The sequence below is a fragment of the Cricetulus griseus genome, chromosome X, assembly GCF_003668045.3.
Source record: "Cricetulus griseus strain 17A/GY chromosome X, alternate assembly CriGri-PICRH-1.0, whole genome shotgun sequence".
Taxonomy (NCBI): Eukaryota; Metazoa; Chordata; class Mammalia; order Rodentia; family Cricetidae; genus Cricetulus; species Cricetulus griseus.
Window position 1 is genome coordinate 45,549,102 of NC_048604.1, and position 20,159 is coordinate 45,569,260.

Sequence of the window (20,159 nt, forward strand, 5' to 3'; positions counted from 1 at the left end):
AGGATGTAGGCATAAACACCCTTTTCTCTTATGGTGAACTTCCTTTTTGTTGTTTCAGGGGAAAGAAGGAGGTTTCATTGTCAGAGACTCCAGCAAAGCTGGAAAATACACTGTATCTGTATTTGCTAAATCTACAGGGTAAGTGTTTCTGTTCCAAAGTCATGGGGAGAAAGGACATGGGTGGCATCCCAACACTTACCAATAGTTTGTCTCTCTTAGTCCTCAGCCTTAAACTCAAAACTCATCTCGCTTCACTGGGGCCTCCCATATCTGGTTCCCAAGTTACTGACTAAGTATCATTCATTCAGGGACCCTCAAGGTGTGATACGCCATTATGTTGTGTGTTCCACACCGCAGAGCCAGTATTACCTGGCTGAGAAACACCTTTTCAGCACCATCCCAGAACTCATTAACTACCACCAACATAACTCTGCAGGTGAGTACTCCGAGGCAGCCTCCAAATCCCCAGAGAAGCAATTCAAGACAAAGGGGTGAGAGGAAGTGTGATCACACAGGGCAGTCTGAATTCGTGATGAAAGTTAATCCCTGTGATGCTGGATGGGGTTCTCATCAAGCTGTAATCACACCTGGCATCCAATAGGGATTGACTTTTTATTTTTTTGATATAGTGCCAGGAAATGGAACCCAACATTCTAGGCAAGTGTTCTATCACTGAGCAATTTTCCCAGGCCTGTTTATTTTCACTTTTTTTCTTTTGGTTTTCAAGACAGTGTTTCTGTATGTAGCCCTGGCTCTTCTGGAATTTGCTTTGTAGACTAGGCTCGCCTTGATCTGCCTGTCTCTGCCTCCCAGTGCTGGGATTAAAGGCGTACACCAACACATGAAGCTTTACATTTACATTTTTTACACAGGCTCTCACTATGTTATTCAGGCTGGCCTGGACCTGATCTGTAGCTCAGGCTATCCTTGAATTCATGATTCTCCTGCCTCCGCTTCCTTGGTTGGTATTACAGTCCTGTATACCAGGACTGGCAAGACTATTTCTCTTCCTCCTTCTTAACATATTTTATGAGTTAAAATGTGTGTGTGTGTGTGTGTGTGTGTGTGTGTGTGTGTGTGTGTGTGTGTGTGTGTGTGCTCGTGCAAATGAGAGCAGGTGCCTGTGGAGGCCACAGACATTGGATCCCCTAGAACTATAGTTATGTGTGTGCTGAGAACTGAATTCAGTTCCTCTACAAGAGTAGCATGTGCTCTTAACTACTGTGCCACTTCTCCAGCCCAGGACTAAGTTCTTATTTGGTGCTAAGGACATGTAATGAAGAGACTAGTGACTAATGAATCAGAAAGTATTCACAGCAATTATTCATGTTCCTACCATGTATTCTTGTAATTCATTCTAGAAGTGAGTAAAATTCTGAGTTGAGATCTGTGGCCTGAAAGAACATAACAGGCTAGACAACAGCAGAACACACTTTCTGAGTACCCACAGACTAACACAATGAAAGCTGGGAGGACTGGTGAGGCATGAACACTTGGGAATGCTTCATTGAGAAAGTAGGATGTGAGTGAGCTAAGCGCAGGCTGGGATATGGGGATATATTAAGTCATTCAGTAAGAAGGGTATTTCTTTCTTTCACATTGTTGTTTCTAATTTTTATTTTCTTTTGAGATATGGTCTTGCTATCTTGTCAAGTAGTCCATGATGGCCTCGAACTCACAGTAATTCTTCTACCTCAGTCTCCAGACTTATGGGATTACTGGTGTGAATCACCATATGCAGCAATAAGGAATATATTTCAATTATTATTTTCCTTTTTTGTCCTCAAAAACTTTTGTGAGAGAAACCATCAGAAAACAATGTGAATTCGTGGAGATGTGGGATTCAGAATTACTTAGAAAGAGTCATACTAGAATTGTGAGAATTTAAGATATGTAAGGAATTCTCATCCCCTATGCTGACATTGTAACCTCTCTGTTTCAGGACTCATATCCAGGCTGAAATATCCCGTGTCTAAGCAAAACAAAAATGCACCTTCTACTGCAGGCCTGGGCTATGGTAATGGCTTCTTTCTATAGAGTTGGGTGGAGTGGCAGTTACAAGAATTATCTCAGTGGACCTTGTCCTTTGGAATGTTCTTAAGATGTACTTTTCTGTGCCAGTTGTCTCTAGGAAAGGCCAGACAGAACCAAGATGTTTTACAATTTTCTCCCTCTAGTGGTTCCTTCTGGAACTGCAAAAGGATTCAGAAGAGAATTTCTTAATGCTTTAATTTTTTACAGTTATTTGTGTGTAGGTCAGAAAATAACCTGGAGTTGTTTCTCTCCTTGCAACACCTGGGTTCAGGGGATCAAACTCAGGTCTTCAAGTTTGGTGGCAAGCACCTTTACCTACAGAGCTATCTCACCAGCTCTATTTTATCATGTAAAAAAATGTCAACATCATTCATGAGTTTATTAACTGTCATTATTAGCCTAATCACAGCTGGATTTTGGAAGGTTGTTTGGTTTATCTTCTTGCCTTTTGGCCAATTTGTACCTAAAACCCCCAGATTCCTCCAACCAGTAATCCCCTCCCCTTGAGATTTACCTGAGTAAAGAAAGGTAGATTAGTATTCCTGGGAATTTATCCTTTACTGTTTTTCCGATTTATTCCCTAATATGGAATCTTACATATTATAGGAAATATGTATGTGTATGTATATATGTATACACACACACACACACACACACACACACACACACACACACACACACATATCCATGTATATCTCCTCAAAGAGTCACAATAAGACTTTGTTGATAGGATCATGGGAAATCGATCCAAAGGACCTGACCTTCTTGAAGGAGCTTGGAACTGGACAATTTGGTGTAGTGAAGTATGGAAAATGGAGGGGCCAGTATGACGTGGCCATCAAGATGATCAGAGAAGGCTCCATGTCTGAGGATGAATTCATTGAAGAAGCCAAAGTCATGATGTGAGTTACATCTAAATTCAATTCTCAGTCCAGTTGTAGAAGTCTAGGAACTGTAAGGACAGCACACTGTGGTCTAAGATCACTTATAGTGAGAGGAACTTGGGAATCAGGGCCCTGAGGTTAGGTTTTGGTGGGTTATCTTAAAAAACTGCTAAGGTTGGCCGGGTGTTGGTGGCACACGCCTTTAATCCCAGCACTTGGGCGGCAGAGGCTGGCGAATCTCTGTGACTTCGAGGCCAGCCTGGTCTACAGAGTGAGTGCCAGGACAGGCTCTAAAGCTATACAGAGAAACCCTGTCTCGGAAAACCAAAACCTGCTAAGGTGCTGGGCAGTGGTGGCACACACCTTTAATCCTAGCTATCAGGAGGCAGAGGCAGGAAGATCTCTGTGAGTTCGATGCCAGTCTGGTCTACTGGATAGGTTCCAAAGCCACACAGAGAAACCCTGTCTCCAAAATTAAAAAAAGAACTGCTAAGGTAATTATTTCTTTGACTTAGACACTGGCTGAGAATAGTATTGGGCATTTATATTGCCCCTCTCAGCATTTTGGGGTAGATGTACAATATTAGACTTCCAAAGGAAAGGTTGATTCTAGTTTTACATATTGTTATTTTAAGCTTGGGCTTGTTTCTTGTTCATTTGGTAGGCTCCAAATCCCTGTTCACCCTCACATCTGAAGCACCTTTGGGTTTTGTGATGGGAAGAAAGAAATAGCCCTGCTATTATGGCACCTTACTGAATGTTCTATGCTAGGCCAATCCCCTGCCCCTTTATGACTGGTCGGCAGGGGTAAAACTGGAGGACTAGCTCCTTGCCTCTCCTGTAGGAATCTTTCCCATGAGAAGCTGGTGCAGTTATATGGAGTCTGCACCAAGCAGCGCCCCATCTTCATCATCACTGAGTACATGGCTAATGGCTGTCTTTTGAACTACCTGAGGGAGATGCGCCACCGCTTCCAGACTCAGCAGCTGCTGGAGATGTGCAAAGATGTCTGTGAAGCAATGGAGTACTTGGAGTCGAAGCAGTTCCTTCACCGAGACTTGGTGGGACCTCAGAAGGACCAGAGTGGGGATCAAGGGGGTGGAATGAACATTAGAAGATATAGCATACACTGTTGAGGAGGGTCGCAAGTGCCAGCATTTAGATTTTCTCTAGAAAACATAGATTACAGATTAAGCGTGTATCTGTGCCAGTGTTGAGCACATCACTTGTCTCCAGCCTCATTTCCAACAGCCCTGCCACTTACCCTGTCACCTGTGAGGAAGCACCACCCATTCTAGACCTTGAGCAGAAGAGCAATCCTGTGTTTCTCAGTGGGACTACTCCTGGTACAAGGCCAACGTTTAGTTGCATCAGAATTACAAATAGGACCCATGGATAAATTTTGATCCACTTTTTTTTCTATTTTATTTTTGAGACAGGATTACATGTAGCCCAGGCTGGCTTTGGACTTCTGGTCTTTCTCTACTCCCGAGTGCTAGGATTATAAGTGTGCATCACCACACCTGGGTTATGCAATACTGGGAGTTGAACCTAGGGCTTTGTGCTTGCTAGTTGGGCATTCTGCCAATTAACCACAGCCCTAGCTGTCTCGTGTTTTTTTTTTTAAAGATTCATTTATTTATTATGTATACAGTGTTCTACCTGAATGTATGCTTGCAGGTCAGAAGAGGTCACCAGATCTCATTACAGATGGATGGTTGTCAGCTACCATGTGGTTGCTGGGAATTGACCTCAAGATCTCTGGAAGAGCTGGCGGTGCTCTTAACCTCTGAGCCATCTCTCCAGCCCTCTTTTGTGGTTTTTTTAAAAAGTTTTATTATAGTTGACATACTATAATACTTAAAGAGGAGCATTCTACATTAAAAAAAAAAAAAAAACAGCTGGCCGGGCATTGGTGGCGCACGCCTTTAATCCCAGCACTCGGGAGGCAGAGGCAGGCAGATCTCTGTGAGTTCGAGGCCAGCCTGGTCTCCAGAGCAGTGCCAGGACAGGCTCCAAAGCTACACAGAGAAACCCTGTCTTGAAAAACCAAAAAAAAAAAAAAAACCAAAAAACCAGATGTACTTTCCAGGTTCTCTTGAAAATCTAGACAATCTGAGAAGACAGGAAGCACAATCTCACTGTCCACACTAGTAGTCATCTGGAGCTGGGGTGCAGTTCTCCCCTTCACACCAGGCCTGTGTGCTGTACTTGCTGTAGTCTCCACCCACTCCACTCCACTCTGTTTGTCTGCTTAGCCCCTGGAGGCATCAGTTTGTACCTCTTTTTTTAAGCCACATGGAGACTCAAATTGCCCTAGTCTAGCTGCCAGAAGGGCAGAAAACAAAACAAACTTGCTCAGCGTTTCTTCTGAATTCTCTTAGCCATTCAGGGCTGTGAAACTGTCCGCATGAATGAAATTGTTCTGCACGCTTTATTTAGGAGTGCATAGCAGGTTGCTCTCCATGCGATGGAAATGCAGCAAAATTTCTCAGGATCAGTCAAGTATGCTGTCTCATGCTCATAATATCAGCACTTTTAAGATGGAAACAGGAAGATTCCTGTGAGTTTGAGGCCAGCCTGAACTACGTAGTGAGTTCTAGATCAGTCTTTGCTACATAGTGAATCTACGCCAGCCTGAGCTACATAGTGAGTTCTAAGTCAGCTTTTGCTACATAGTGAATCTAGGCCAGCCTGAGCTATATGAGTTCTAGGCCAGTCTGAAGTACAGGAGAAGACCCTTTCTCTCTAAAAAACAAACAAGCAAACAAAAAAAGACAAAATTAAGGGCAAAGGAGATAGTTTTTCTGGTAAAATGCCTCCAGAGTAAGAAAAAAGACCCAAGTTCAGATCCCTAGTGCCCATATAAAAGCCAGGTGTGGCAGCACACAATCTGTAATCCTTGCACTAGGGCTTTTGGCAGAGACAGGGCTCATTGGCCAGCCTAACCCAATCAGTGAGCTCTAGGTTCAGTGACCCTGCCTCAAGAAATAGAGAGATCAAGGAAGACACCTGACATCAACCTCTGACCTCCACATGCACATACATACACGATCAGGAACAACTACCGCCCCCCCCACACACACACCCCTTCCTCAGTAGCATCAAATACGTCCTGTTAGGTGGAGGATCCCTTTAGCAGAAGGCCACAAGTCTTCCCAGTTTCATTTTGATGGTAGGCAGAAGCTTCATGTCTTTAACCTGGTGGCCAAAGATACAGTCTCACTGGTATCTGTTTTACTGTAGGCAGCTCGAAACTGTTTGGTAAACGATCAAGGAGTTGTGAAAGTATCCGACTTTGGCCTGTCTAGGTGAGTGTGCCTTTTTTTATCTTCCTGTTTACTATTTATTTTGGAAAAATGGTTGTGCTATGTAGTCAATGGTGGCCTCAAACTCGTGAGTATTCTATCTTGCCTCGGCTTCTCCACTGCTGGGATTACAGTATTGCTAGCACATCTGACTTTATCATCCACTTTAAATGTGAAAATAGCACAGAACAAACAGGGTTACGTTCTTAAAGGGTTACCGTGTGCACTCAGAGATGAACTATAGTCAGTGATGGTAAGACTTCTTTATTCAGGTAAACACCAGAGCAAAACGCAAGCCAGAGCAAGCTCACAGGAAGCAAGCTAGCTCGGCCAGAGAGAAGGACCAGGGTCTCCACGTGCAGCCCTTAAGAACATTCACCCCGATTTCCCTTTACCCCGCCCTCATGGGCAAGTCCCGGATCCATCTGGCACCTGTCCCGGTTGCCATTGGGCAGGGCTAGGGTGTTTCCCTACAATTCCCCTTCTAGTCTAAAAGAGGATTAAAACTTACTAGTGTAAAACGTCTAAAATTAGCAATCATAAAGGTGAAATATAAGAAGATACAATAATCTGCTATTGTGCATCCTATGTCTATTCCAGCTAAGTCTTAAAGTCATGTGGAAAGGGTGTCTAAGTTGAACACCTCCTTCCAATCCCAACTCTAAACATTAAGAAGGTCATTCTTAACTAAGCTTACACTTTCCTAATAAACAATAATGAGGAACGGGGCGTAGCATCTTCTAGGCTACTTCCTATTGAAATGGGATGATGGTAGCCATGTGGGGTCCTGTGGGAAAAAAATGCTAGTACAGGGAAAGTCTCTAATGAGTTATGTCTAGTCCATGTTAGATGAGATTTGCTTGATTGAAGATCTACGTTGAAATCCTCAACTTGATTTGAAGTCATTACTCGAGGTTCTGGTTGGAGTGTCAGTCGAAACGGAGTGAGTTGAATCCAGTGCAGTCGGGGAGGTGTGGTCCAATTCTTTTTCCGGAGCATGCAGGGATTGTTGTCAGGCTGGTTCTCATTGGCTGTATGGGACTCAAACATAAGTGTCATCAGAGAAATGTTCGCTTGTACATGTATGTGTACTGGGAAAGGCAATCCTTGAAAAACAACAATTATGAGAGGGTGTAGGCCTTGAAAGAAAGAACCAAGAAAAGACAAAGATAGTCCTCTTATTCTTCATTTATTCTGTATTACAGCAATTGGCTTCTTGATATAACACAGAAACTTTAAAATTTTGTTAAATAACATTGGATTTTAGGGTAGGAAAGCCAAATCCAACTCTAAATCCAGCATCGATTTAATTGAATAGGCACTAGGAAATGAAGAGAAATAGTTATTTGAGAGACAGCTGTAAATTTTACCGTATGGCACGTTCCTTTTGTTCGATGGTTATGGCTATGTTCTTTCCTTAAGTATCTACACATGTAGTGTCCTTTGACTTCCGGAGGTGGGTTTTCCTGTGAGGATGAAAACAAAGCACTTCCCATCCTTTGGGAGGCTTTTATTTAGTTCATGAGATATACCTCAGTAAATACCTGTCAATCATCCTTGTTGAGAGGGTTGTCTTCTTCAACTCGAATCTTGATCAATTTTGATGGTATCCAAAGATTTTCTTCTCCTGTGGAAACAAATGCAAAACCCCTACCCCAACGTAACACATGTCCGGGTTTCCATACCGAGGTCAGTACATCTTTGAAATACACTGGTTGTTTCAGTTCAGCAGTTTTTTCGTAGTCCAGTGTCTTTCCGAAGCTGTTTGTCCACTGTCATTGGCATTAAGAAAGTTTAGCGTTAATAAAGCATTATGCAATCTATGTTTGACTTTCTTAGATTGACTTCCTCAGCCTGGGTCAGACTTCAGGGAGTCTAATGCTAGGCAGTTCATTGTTAACATATTTAAAACACGGTACAACTTGGGAAAAGGTTTCCAGGCAACAAGAAGTCTAATCAGCCCAATTCCAGGTGCACAATAAAGCTTAAGCTGTGACTACATAGAGACACAGTACATGTGACCGTGAGGGTAGGTTCTATAGCTAAAAGGCCTAGAATCTAGTGTGGTCTCTGACTGAGATATCATAGAGGTCAGCAGGTCATAAAGTACATGTGACAACCCCACTAAGGATGGGTAATGATCTAAAGAGGGAAGAGTCTGGGATAATCCTTCTGGGGGATTTGGATGAGGTCTTCTTCTATAGCAAAAGGTGGGTGAGGTCTGCCTCCACAGATAGCAAAAAGGTCACCAGATTAACAAAATCCATTCCCAGCTTTCCAGGCAGGAAGCAAGTATTTTATCTCCTCCATTGGAGAAGAGGCTTCTGTGTGTTTGACATCCCTGTTTTCCCTAGTGATCTATGGGTACAAGGACCTTTGTGCCCACAACAGACTCAACCTCTGGAATCCTGGGATTCCAGGCATGAGCCACCATGCCAGGTTCATCCATTCCTTCATTGTTGTAACCCTCTTCTCCTTTCCTCTTTTTCCTCTGCACCCTTCCTCCCCCTCTTCATCCTTCTCCTATTTCCTCAATATCTTATCTTGATATGAAACCTGCTGACTTTCTTCCATTCTTCCTTTCTTGGTCTAACCCTTATTGGCTACTGCAGAATGAAAGAAATGGGGAAGAAGAAATGCAGAGAAAAAAGGTGGAGTAGAGAAGAAGAAAGAAGTCCTTGTTAGTTTTATTCCTCTGTTTATTCTTATTGTAACCATATTGTGTATCAGGAAAGCTAAATCAGAAATCAATATGGAACCTGAGCCTGAAGGTACAGGCCTGTAATCCCAGTGACTCTGGAAGCTCAAGCAGTGTCATGATTGAAAGTTCAAGGGGCTGGAGAGATGGTTCAGTGGTTAAGATCACTGGCTGCTCTTCCAGGGGACCTGGGTTCAAACCCAGCTTCCACCTGTAGCTCACAATTTGCTGGGTGGTAGTGGCACACACGTTTATTCTCAGCACTTGGGAGGCAGAGGTAGGCGGATCTCTGTGAGTTCAGGGCCAGCCTGGTCTACAGAGTGAGTTCCAGGACAGCCAGGGTACACAGAGAAACCTGTCTCAGAAAAGTTCAAGGCCATCTTGGGTAATTTAGTGAGACACTGTCTCATTTTTTTTTTAAAGTGCAAAAAGGACCAGAAGTGAATATCACTAGTAGGGTACTAGCCTGCCATATACAATGCTATATTCAAACACATAGAAGGCAAATAAATACTTTTTTTAAAAAAAGAAAAAGAAATTGTAACCAAGGTTTTGTTAAAAATTACATTTGTAGAATGCACTGGCTGACCTGCAGAAACTTTTGGGAAAGAATGTAAATGTGTATCTGTGCAGCCTTCATGGGTGTGCTGAGAAGACTCAGGAACATATCAAGCTGTCTAAAGTGTAATAGCAACAAGTCTTGAATTCTTTGCAGGTATGTCCTGGATGATGAATACACCAGCTCGGTAGGCTCCAAATTCCCAGTCCGGTGGTCTCCACCAGAAGTGCTCATGTATAGCAAGTTCAGCAGCAAATCTGACATTTGGGCTTTTGGTAAGTAGACACAAACATACAGGTTAGGATGTGGAGATGTTCAGTGGGTAAACCAAACCACTTCTCATGCAAGCCTTACAACCTAAGTTCAGATCCCCATAACCCAGATAAAAGCTGGGTAACAGTAGTGAATAGAGGCATCTGGAATCTCACTATGCCTCTGCCAGCAGATAGGAGGCAAACACCAGAGAATGACAAGGAACTCATGGACCAGATAGCCTGTAGAATCTACCAGAAAAACAGCAAGAGACACCTAACAAGTGGAAGGTGTGGATCAACACTCAAGGTTGTTATCTGACCTCCACTGTATGCTGTGGTGTACATGAGCACACATGCACACACACACACACACACACACACACACACACACACACACACACACACACAGATACACGCACTGGTGAGGGGGAGAGAATATAGATTATACAGCTCAAAGAAGAACATAGAACATAACAGGACAATTGACATTTACATTCCTGTTATTGTTCATCTGATCCTTGGATGCTTCTTATGTGTCAGGATGTCAGGAACCACAGGGGCTTCTGAGGACAACCACAGCAAACTGGACATAATCCGTGTTTTCTTAGAACTTACAATATATCCTGGGAAACAAACCATTCATTATTCAATGGCTTCTGAATACTGATTATGTACTAGGCACTCTGCCAGACCCTGAAGCTACCAAGACAAACAAGACACGGCCTCTCTTCTAGACTAGCTAATGGTCAAGCTTAGTGTGACTCTGTTGGCCACCACTAGTGTAGCCCGGACCATGGCAGATGTCTGAGCAAAATGCAAAATTCACGGAGGGTAAACTTATTTTAATCTTTAAGGTTCAGCCAGAAGGATTAGGCCCCAAGTAGTCCAAAAAGACTGAGTACGCTTCTCTTTTGTATCTTCTAGGGGTTTTAATGTGGGAAATTTACTCCCTTGGGAAGATGCCATATGAGAGATTTACTAACAGTGAGACGGCAGAACACATTGCTCAAGGCTTACGTCTCTATAGGCCTCATCTAGCATCAGAGAGGGTATATACCATCATGTACAGCTGCTGGCATGAGGTAAGTGTTGGAGTGTTCTCTCAGAAATTATTCCTTTGCATTTCCTTAATATCTCATTTGCCAGGCAGTCCCCTCTCTCTGTGGTCACCTGTTAGCTGGGCACAGACTTATAGCTGCACATACTTTCTCACTCTGGCCTGCATCCCAATCCTCTGATGGCATTTCCATTGCCACCCTCATCCTCGATAGAGTATCATTAGCAGACTAGACCCTAATGCCTATATCAGCTCTAAGTGTGAGGAGTTTGTGGGACCATACTATCTATCAAAGGCACTCAGATAAGATATGGGCGTTATAATATCTGTAATCATTATCTGGGACTCACCTAGGAGTTTTGATCCTTCTTGTAGTGACATCTTGCTTTGCCAGTGAACTTGCAGTGGTGGCCACATCCTAGGGGTATGGCTCCAGGTGGAGATGTGATCCCTTATGAGGAAGAGGAGGGGCTGGCTCATCTGACTGAGTCAACACAGGGAGGCTGGCGGGCCTGGCTCCTGGTCATTGGGGTCATGGGAGCCGTGGTCGACCGGCCGTGCAGGCTAATCATGGGACTGAACCCATGTGGGCACCAATTGAAGGTGGGGTTTAAATGGGTCCTAAAGATCCAAGATAAATGATAAACAGGTATTTGTTAGGGAAGCACTTACACAAATAATAGTAAATAACCACCTCAGTCTTCCTGCTCTAGAAGATGCAATCTCTTCCACTTTACTAGCTGCCAATCTTTTCTTTTTTTTTTTAAGATTTATTTATTTATTTTGTATACAATGTTCTGTCTGCATGTATGCCTGCAGGCCAGAAGAGGGCACCAGATCTCATTACAGATGGTTGTGAGCTACCATGTGGTTGCTGGGAATTGAACTCAGGACCCCTGGAAGAGCAGTGAGTGCTCTTAACCTCTGAGCCATCTCTCCAGCCCAGCTGCTGATCTTTTCTGGTTGAGGTTCTAAATGAGATTTTAAAAACTCTGTTGCTTAGAAGGGACCTGAAGTAGTTTTTGTCTGTCTGCTTTGGTTTTGGGGTTTTGATTCTAAAATATTTTAAATTATTTTACGTATATGGGTGTTCTACTTATATGTATGCCTATGCACCATGATTGTGCCTGATACACCCATAGAAGCCAGAAGAGGGTATCAGGTCCCCTGGACCTGGAGTTATGGACAGTTGTGAGCCACCATGTACATTCTGGGAATCAAACCTGGGTCCAATGGAAGAGCAGTCAGTGCTTTAAATACTGTGTAATTTTCTAGCTCATTAAAAAATATAATACAGATTTTAAGAGGGTGAATTTTTAGTATTGTAGAAATAAGGATCATGTTTCACTATTCTAAAAATGCTTTTCCGGGGCTGGAGAATGTGGCTCAACTGGTAGAGTGTTTACCTACCATGAATGAAGCCTTGGTTTGGTCCCTAGCACCTCATAAGCCAGGTGTGTGGTGCAGGCATTTGTTTGAGACAGGGTCTTGAATTGTCTGGCTGGCCTCAGACTGATTATGTAGACAAGGTTGACTTTCAACTTCTGGTTCTCTTACTTCTACCACCCAAGTGCTGAGGTCACAAGCATGCACTACTATACCCTACTCATAAGGATTTTATTATTACTACTATTATTTTGAGATAGAGTCTCTTTACATATTCTCGGCTGTCCTGGAGCTCACTATGTAGACCAGACCAGCCTCAAACTTACAGAGATTCACCTGTCTCTTCTCAAGTATCAGGATTAAAGACATGTGCTACCATGTCCAGCCTCCTAAGGCATTTTCAAAAATATAAATTACAGGGCTTCTTTTCTAGAGATTCTGGATAGGTATATCTGCTATGGAACTCAGAAATCCTTTCATGTTTCTTAGAACGTCTGATACTTATCTAGTTTGAAAACCACTGATTTGAATACTAAGAAATTGATGACCCTTTAGTTCTGATGGATTGAGGCCACTCTGCTATGAATCCTTCCTGAATTATCAAATACATCAGGACAACTAGGCCTATGTGGTTCCAACACTCAGGAATCTAAGGCTGGAGGGTTTGCCATGAGTTTCAGGCTAGCACAAGCTACATGTTGCCTTCCACAGTAGGCTGAGATATAGAGTGCCATCCTATCACAAAACAAACAACAAAAAACTAAAAAAAAAATTTCCTTTCAAAAAAGACCAAATCTAGAGGCAGGCAGATCTCTATGAGTTCGAGACCACCCTGGTCTATAAGAGCTAGTTCCAGGATACCCTCCAAAGCCACAGAGAAACCCTGTCTCAAAAAACCAAAAAAAAAAAAAAGAAAGAAAGAAAGAAAAAAGAAAAGACCAAATCTTAACCACGTGTAGTGGCACATGCCTTTAATCTCAGCGCTTGGGAGACAGAAGCAAGTGGGTCTCTGTGAGTTTGAGGCTAGCCTGGTCTACTTTCCAGTGTTTCATCTGACCATGGATCTCCAAAAGAGCCGTAATCTTAAAAGTCAACCTAACAAAAGCCCCTGCTTGCTCAGGGTCCAATCCAGGCCTTTGCAAAGTTAAGTCCTTTGTCTAGTTAGCTTTGTGATGACAGAAAGTGCATTTGGAAGCTAGCTAAACGTTATTCCTGCTTGTAGGAATTCTGTGAAGTATACTTGATAGCCACCTTCATTCCAAGCTCTGAAGTAATGAGATTGTGTGTGTATAAATTTGCAATGAATGTGTCAATTTTAATCAGCCTACCAGATTAATTTGCAAATTATTCTTACCACACAAGTAACTTGAGTTGTGCCAGGCAAGGTGGCTCACTCCTTTAATCCCGGCACTCAGGAGGCAGAGGCAGGTAGATCTCTATGAGTTTGAGGCCAGCCTGGTCTACAGATCGAGTTCCAGGACAGCCAGGGCTACGCAGAGAGACCCTGTCTCAAAAACAAAAAAAAAAGAGTAATCCAAAATTGTTTGTATAACAGCCAGGTGGAAGTGGAAATAGGAAATCCTTGACTGATTTCTGGAAAGAGATGTAAGGATAAGGCAAAAGTTATTAGCATTATGGGCCGGATAGATGCCTCAGTGGTTAAGAGCACCGACTGCTCTTTCAGAGGACCAGGGTTCAATTCTCAGTACCCACACAGCAACTCACAACTGTCTATAACTGCAGTTCCAAGGAATCCAACACCCTCATACACAGACACATGCAGGCAAAACACCAATGCACATAAATTATAAAAACTAACTTGAGTTGCTAAAGATGAAAAGCACACAAGGACTTTATGGAGACCTGCTTTTTCATTACTCTTCTTTTTGTGTTATCAAAAAGATATGTAGCTATGTTTTAGTATATACTTAATAAGCCTAATAGTTTTGATTTACTACTGAGTTCCGTGTGGATTCTAGATTCTACACTGTAACACTGTCTGTTTTCTCTGGTTTTAGAAAGCAGATGAACGTCCTAGTTTCAAAATTCTCTTGAGTAACATTCTGGATGTCATGGATGAAGAATCCTGAACTGGCTGAAAAGCTTCTTGGATCTATGCCCCTCTCCTACAGGCCCTAATTCCACTTTTTCTGAAGGCTACCAGGCTCATGGGCTCTGTAGCCTTCCATGCTCCTACTGGATATATAAAGGCCTCCGTACGTCTAGGAATGCCTTTCTTCTTTCAGTCCCCAGCATAAGGCTTCTGAGCAAAGGCCAAGGAATTTCTGTGCCTGGTATTGCCCATTACTTCAAGACTCCTAACAGACTGAATTTGGGATGGGAACATTTGCGGGGGGTGGGGGTGGGGGGGGGGGAGGGGAGGGGGAAAGGTGTAAATAGTTCCACTAGTGGTCTAACAGCACGTTGGGTAAGTTTGGGGGCAGGACAGATCGGAATGGTGCCATTAAAATGGGAGGGGTTGTTTTGATAAAATAAAATTACTGGAAAGACGAAGATATCTCCTCTTTTAATTCATCACACAGCCGCCCTCCAGTTACCCATTTGAGAACTGCAGAAAACCGTGTGTTATTTGGCACATTCCTAATCTGGAATTCGACAGAATCCACATTTCACCCATTTCTCTTGTTCAAGCCTGCCTCTTAATTGTAGACGAATCCACAAGACTTCCACGGTGCTTGGCACACAGTAGACATACAATATCATTTGAATGAATCTTAAAGTTAGGGACAAACTTAGCCAGAGCCTCATTTCCCTCCATCAAGAGGAAAACCCCATCAAAAAACTGGACCCAGGCGCCCACCCAGGGTAGCCAGTTAATTTGCAGAAGAGTTCTGGCTGGGGCGGGGGGGGGGGAGCCAAGTCTGAGAAAGCGCGGGCCAATTTGGAAGTGGGCAGGGCGGAGTTGTAAGACCGGCCCTTCACTGGACCACGTGGTGTGAAGTAGCTTCCTTTTTTCCTTTACACACCATTCTTTTCTGTTTGGATCAGCGCTCCCACGGCGCCGCGGCGCTCCAGGCCACGGCTAGGCGCTACCGCTGGGGCGCGGAGAAGAACGGGTCCAGCCATCAGAGGCGACAGAGCACGGTCGCCTGCGGGGAGCTGGGGGAGCCAGAGCGGAGCCGGCTTTGCGCCGACGCAGTGAGCTCACAGGGCGGTCCCCCAGGTGGGGCGGGGCGGGGCGGGGCGGCGCGGCGGGCGGGGGGGGGAGGTTGTGGTTCCGGTTCCGTCACCCAGACACGTGAAGGTCGGCGAGTTGTTTCTGCGCTCGCTTCGGCCCGCGTGGTCGCGCAGGGATGGATTCCTCCTCGTCCTCCTCGGGCGCGGGTTTGGGCGCTGTAGACCCGCAGTTGCAGCATTTCATCGAGGTGGAGACGCAGAAGCAGCGCTTTCAGCAGCTGGTGCACCAGATGACGGAACTTTGCTGGGTGAGGATCCCTGGGCTTGGATTTGGACGCTGTGCTTACTCTCCCTGTGTCCTTACCCTCGCGGGACTTGCTAGGATGTCGGGAACTCCAGAGTGGGTGGTTTTGACTGCACTATGGGTTCTCAGATTCCTTAGGCCGAGTCGGAAGGGACCAGGGTGACTGCTTCTCTGGGATACCATAGGTGCAGAGGGCTGGGAGTCACCGGCTTCCACGGCTGTCCCACCCAGCACTGGGAGTCACCTGAGGTTGAGACTGCAGTGCTGGGCACTAAGACCGATCAGAAGCCCCAGTCCTGGAATTTTAGGGAGCCCGAATCCCAGAGAGTCCGTGATTGTTCTTTCTGGACTCCTGGGGATTTACCTAGATTACCCAGTTATACCCCCTCCTGAGGAAAAGAGTAGCGGCTCTAGCTCATTAAGTATAAAGGTGGTATAATATCTCCCAACATACACATTTATTTGTCTTCACGGTGAGTTGTGTAATACCAAGACAATAAGGTCTGAAGGTTGAGAAATTGAGTCGGCTCGACGAGGGAACTTTGGCAGAGGGGCAGAAGGCATTTGTTTGTAGCTGAGATCAAAGTGTTCTGGTTGCCAAGGACAAGCACACTGCCCTCCTGTGACATAAAAACTTCAAGAATTTAGAGGCCATTATTCGGTGGAATTAGAGAGACTCTAAGTCTTGTGTATTAAGCAGAGAATCATGAATGAAAATTATTCTTAAAGCAACTAACTATAATACAGACATCGATTTACTTGGTCCTTTTCCTGTAAACTTATGTATTGCTGAACTGTGCTCTTTACAAATGCTGAATTCTGGTTTGCCTTGAATCAGAGGGCTTCAATTCTTTGTAGACCTTTTTTTTTTTTTTGAGACAAGTTTTCCTGTATTCCAAGCTAGCCTCATACTGAATGTATGAGGGCTTCAATTCTTTGTAGACCTTTTTTTTTGAGACAAGTTTTCCTGTATTCCAAGCTAGCTTCATACTGAATGGATAGCTGAGAATAGCCAAAGATGACCTTGAAAATGGTCTTCATGCCTCCTTCAGCATTTTTTGATTTTTTTAAAATTGTTTCTTTTGAGATTTGCTATTCACTCCTGAGTGGCCTGGAATTTATAGGGATCTTGTCTCTGCCTCCTGATTGGTGGAATTAAATGTGTTTACCACTGAGATAGGACTGATTCTCCATCCTTCCTCCATCCTCTCCCTCCCTTTTTGTTTTGTGTGTTTTTGAGACAAGGGTTATATATGTTACAGCCTTGGCTGTCCTGGAACTTGCTTTATAGACCAGGCTCTCCAGGTCATACAGATCCACCTGCGTCAACCAGAGTGCTGGGATTAAAGGGGTGCACCACTGTGCCTGGCTTCTTTTCCTATTTTAAAAAAGTCTCCGATTCATTATGTTTGGGTGGGAAATAGTGTGGTTAATGACTACCTTAAAGAGGTAGCCAGGCAGTGGGTGGGGCAAGCCTTTGATCCCAGCACTCCTGAGGCAGAAGCAGGCAGATCCATGTGAGTTCAAGGCCAGCCTGGTCTACAAAGCTACACAGGGAAACCATGTCTTGAAAAACCAAATAAATAAATAAATAAATAAATAAATAATAATAATAATAATAATAATAATAATAATAATAATGAGCTGGGAGACGGAGACTTATTTTTCCTCAGTGAGCCACTGAAGTTTCTCATGCTCCAGTAGAAGAACCTTATATACTCATGCAAGCAACCCAGAACTCAGTGGATCATAAAGGGCACACAGGAAGAGGAGTTGTTGGGAGTAGTTGGGAAGTAGAGGAGGTAAGCGGGTACTGGCGAATAAGAACAAATTATTCCTGTATTTCATATATATGTATGAAATTGCCCATTTTTTTTAAATTTGTAAACTATGGGGCCTTTACAAAACTAGTTTTTCACTACTCCTGAGGGAATTCAAGAACCTTTGATGGAGGCCGGGCAGTGGTGGTGCACACATTTAATCCCAGGCAGAGGCAGGCGGGATCTCTGAGTTCCAGGAACAGCTTCCATAGCTCCAGAGAAACCATGTCTCGGAGAAAACAACAACAAAAAAAGATTTTGATGGATGTTGCGTAGGATGGTACAATCCTGGAATTTGGAAACAAAGACAAAAGGATCACATGTTCCCATCCAGCTTGACCTACATAGTTTTAGCCATCTGGGTTTATTGAGACCCTGTCTCAAAAGACAAACCACTCTATCTTAAATAAACAGGGTTAAAGAATGTTGGTTCAGGGTGGTGGTGGTGGTGGTGGTGGTGGTGGTGGTGGTGGTTGGTGGTGGGTGGTGGTGGTGGTGGTGGTGGACGCCTTTAATCCCAGCACTTGGGAAGCAGAGGCAGGTGGATTTCTGTGAGTTCAAGACCAGCCTGGTCTACAGAGAAACCCTGTCTCAAAAAATCCAAAAACAACAACAAAAGAATAATGTTGGTTCATAGACTTTTTTGTTGATTGGTTTTAGGGTACCTAGCTAGTTTTTGTTGTTTTTGTTTACCATTCAGGGTTTCTCTGTGTAGCCCTGGCTGGCCTCAAACTCAGAGTTCCCTCTGCCTCTGGGAACTGAGATAAGGTGTGTGCCACCACCACCACTGCCTGAAAAGGGTTATTTCACTTGTACTTTGGCCTCTTTCTCACTCTGTTATATCCAAGGTGTGTCATTGTCTGGCACCTTGACTTTGAGCAAACTCTGTAAGAGTTTCCACTGGTAAAAATGAGGATTTCTAATGGCGTTTTCCATTGGCTATTGCAAAATATAATGTAAGCCTGTGTCCAGTTGCTTGACAATTGGTAAGATATCAAATGTGAAAATTTTTATATTAATTTTTTTAGGTTAGCTTATAAAGTCATGGGCTTCTTGGCATATTTGTTCTAATGAATAGTTTTTGCCTCCTTTACAATCTCTTTCCTCACAGTCTTCTTTCTAGTTATATTACACATATATAGATACACGACTACTGTACAATTTTAAATCTAGGTGTCACAGGTAAGAGAAAATACGGGGGTCCAAATGTATTAGCAAATCAGATGATTTAGGTGAAATTATTTCTATAAGCTAAAGGTTTTTGTTTGTAAGTTCCCTTTGTGATTCTGTGTCTTATTCTGAACAGGAGAAATGCATGGATAAGCCTGGGCCAAAGTTGGACAGTCGGGCTGAGGCCTGTTTTGTGAACTGTGTTGAGCGCTTCATTGATACAAGCCAATTCATCTTAAATCGACTGGAACAGACCCAGAAGTCCAAACCAGTCTTCTCAGAAAGTCTTTCTGACTGATCTCAGCATTACCTCTTTGGAAAAATAGTTCAAGCAATGAAGAGCTGTTGATGGGATGGTTGAAGAAATGGCTATGTGGGGGGGGGGATTGGCTCCCAATTTTCTTTATCATCTTGGGACATCTTGTTATCTGAGAATGAACAAAGACCAGTTTTTATGTATGGGAGTTGAGAGTCATGTGTATTTGGTTGTGTTTTTAAAACTAATCATGTGAAAATAATTGACAGATAAATGAAATTATGAGATGCATATTACTGTATATGGGACTATGTTTTCTCAAGGTCCCTTAACTCCTTTATATAATTTTGATAGTGGAAGTGCTTTTTATAATTTGATAGTGGGACCACATAGGGTAAATCTCTTTGTATGGAATTCGTTTCTGGTTTTCTAGGGAGATCTTTGTGTCAGAAAAAGTAGCAGTAGGGAAATAACCTGGCTAACCTGGCACTGTTTAACCGTGAGCTTTCTTATCTTTCAAGTTTGACTATCAGAGCTGAAAAACATTCTATGGGTGTTATACAATCCAGTTTGTCTTCCCTATACTGTGATTTACTTAAATCTTGAATTAAAAACACGGTCTCAAGGTACAATGGGCAGCCTGAGAATCCAGAGGGCTTTAGTTAGTTATAAAGGAATCTAGCTCATGAGCATAATTCTTACTACCAGACTGCCATGGGAAGAAGTTAACTTACTCTGTCTATCAGGCTACAAAACATTCACACATGTGCCTAAAGAAGTATAACAATTTAGGCCAGTCAAGAACAACAGTTTCAGGTAGAGGTGCATGCCTGATATTAGTCATAAATTCCATTAACTGCATTCTTTCGGTCACTGAAATAAAAGCTCTGCGAGATAACTTGTGATGGAAAGGCTTTTTCTATTTTGGGTTTTTATCTGCAACTCAGATTTCATGTGGGCGCATTCCAAGACAAATGTGGTTAGTCTCTTCTAGAGGTCCCTGAATTTTTTGTGAGAATTAATTTTAAAGATTTATTTATGTGTTTATTATGAATACAACATCCTGCCCCCATGTATGTCTGCATGCCAGAATAGGGCACCAGATGTCATAACAGATGGTTCTGAGCCGCCATGTGGTTGATGGGAATTGAACTCAGGACCTTTGGAAGAGCAGCCAGAGCACCCTTAACCTCTAAGCCTTCTCTCCAGCCCTTTGTGAGACTTTTCAGATGAGCTGAGAAGGGAAAGAAATCAGTGCTAACAGGTAGGTTCCTAATAGAAGAGCTTATAT

The 20,159-nt window shown here is 43.4% G+C and overlaps 2 protein-coding genes across 3 annotated transcripts in view; both read left to right on the forward strand.

Annotated features, from left to right (window-relative positions):
- Positions 1–14,516, forward strand: part of Btk (Bruton tyrosine kinase) — a 36,146-nt gene extending 21,630 nt beyond the window's left edge. Inside the window, exons 10-18 of one of the 2 annotated variants that reach the window (XM_035450072.1) lie at positions 59–138; positions 309–436; positions 1,943–2,017; positions 2,765–2,936; positions 3,763–3,979; positions 6,165–6,229; positions 9,640–9,758; positions 10,662–10,819; positions 14,199–14,516. In XM_035450072.1, the coding sequence (XP_035305963.1) occupies positions 59–138; positions 309–436; positions 1,943–2,017; positions 2,765–2,936; positions 3,763–3,979; positions 6,165–6,229; positions 9,640–9,758; positions 10,662–10,819; positions 14,199–14,270 (1,086 nt within the window). In that variant the 3' untranslated portion in view covers positions 14,271–14,516. The remainder of the gene's footprint in view (positions 1–58; positions 139–308; positions 437–1,942; positions 2,018–2,764; positions 2,937–3,762; positions 3,980–6,164; positions 6,230–9,639; positions 9,759–10,661; positions 10,820–14,198) is intronic. The other variant, XM_035450073.1, reaches the window with a different exon arrangement.
- Positions 14,517–15,411: 895 nt separating this feature from the next.
- On the forward strand, positions 15,412–19,766 carry Timm8a (translocase of inner mitochondrial membrane 8A). Its single transcript, XM_027432990.2, has 2 exons — positions 15,412–15,626; positions 18,749–19,766. Exons 1-2 carry the CDS (start codon positions 15,495–15,497, stop codon positions 18,908–18,910), a joined length of 294 nt encoding a protein of 97 aa, XP_027288791.1. The 5' UTR covers positions 15,412–15,494; the 3' UTR covers positions 18,911–19,766.
- Positions 19,767–20,159: the final 393 nt, after the last annotated feature.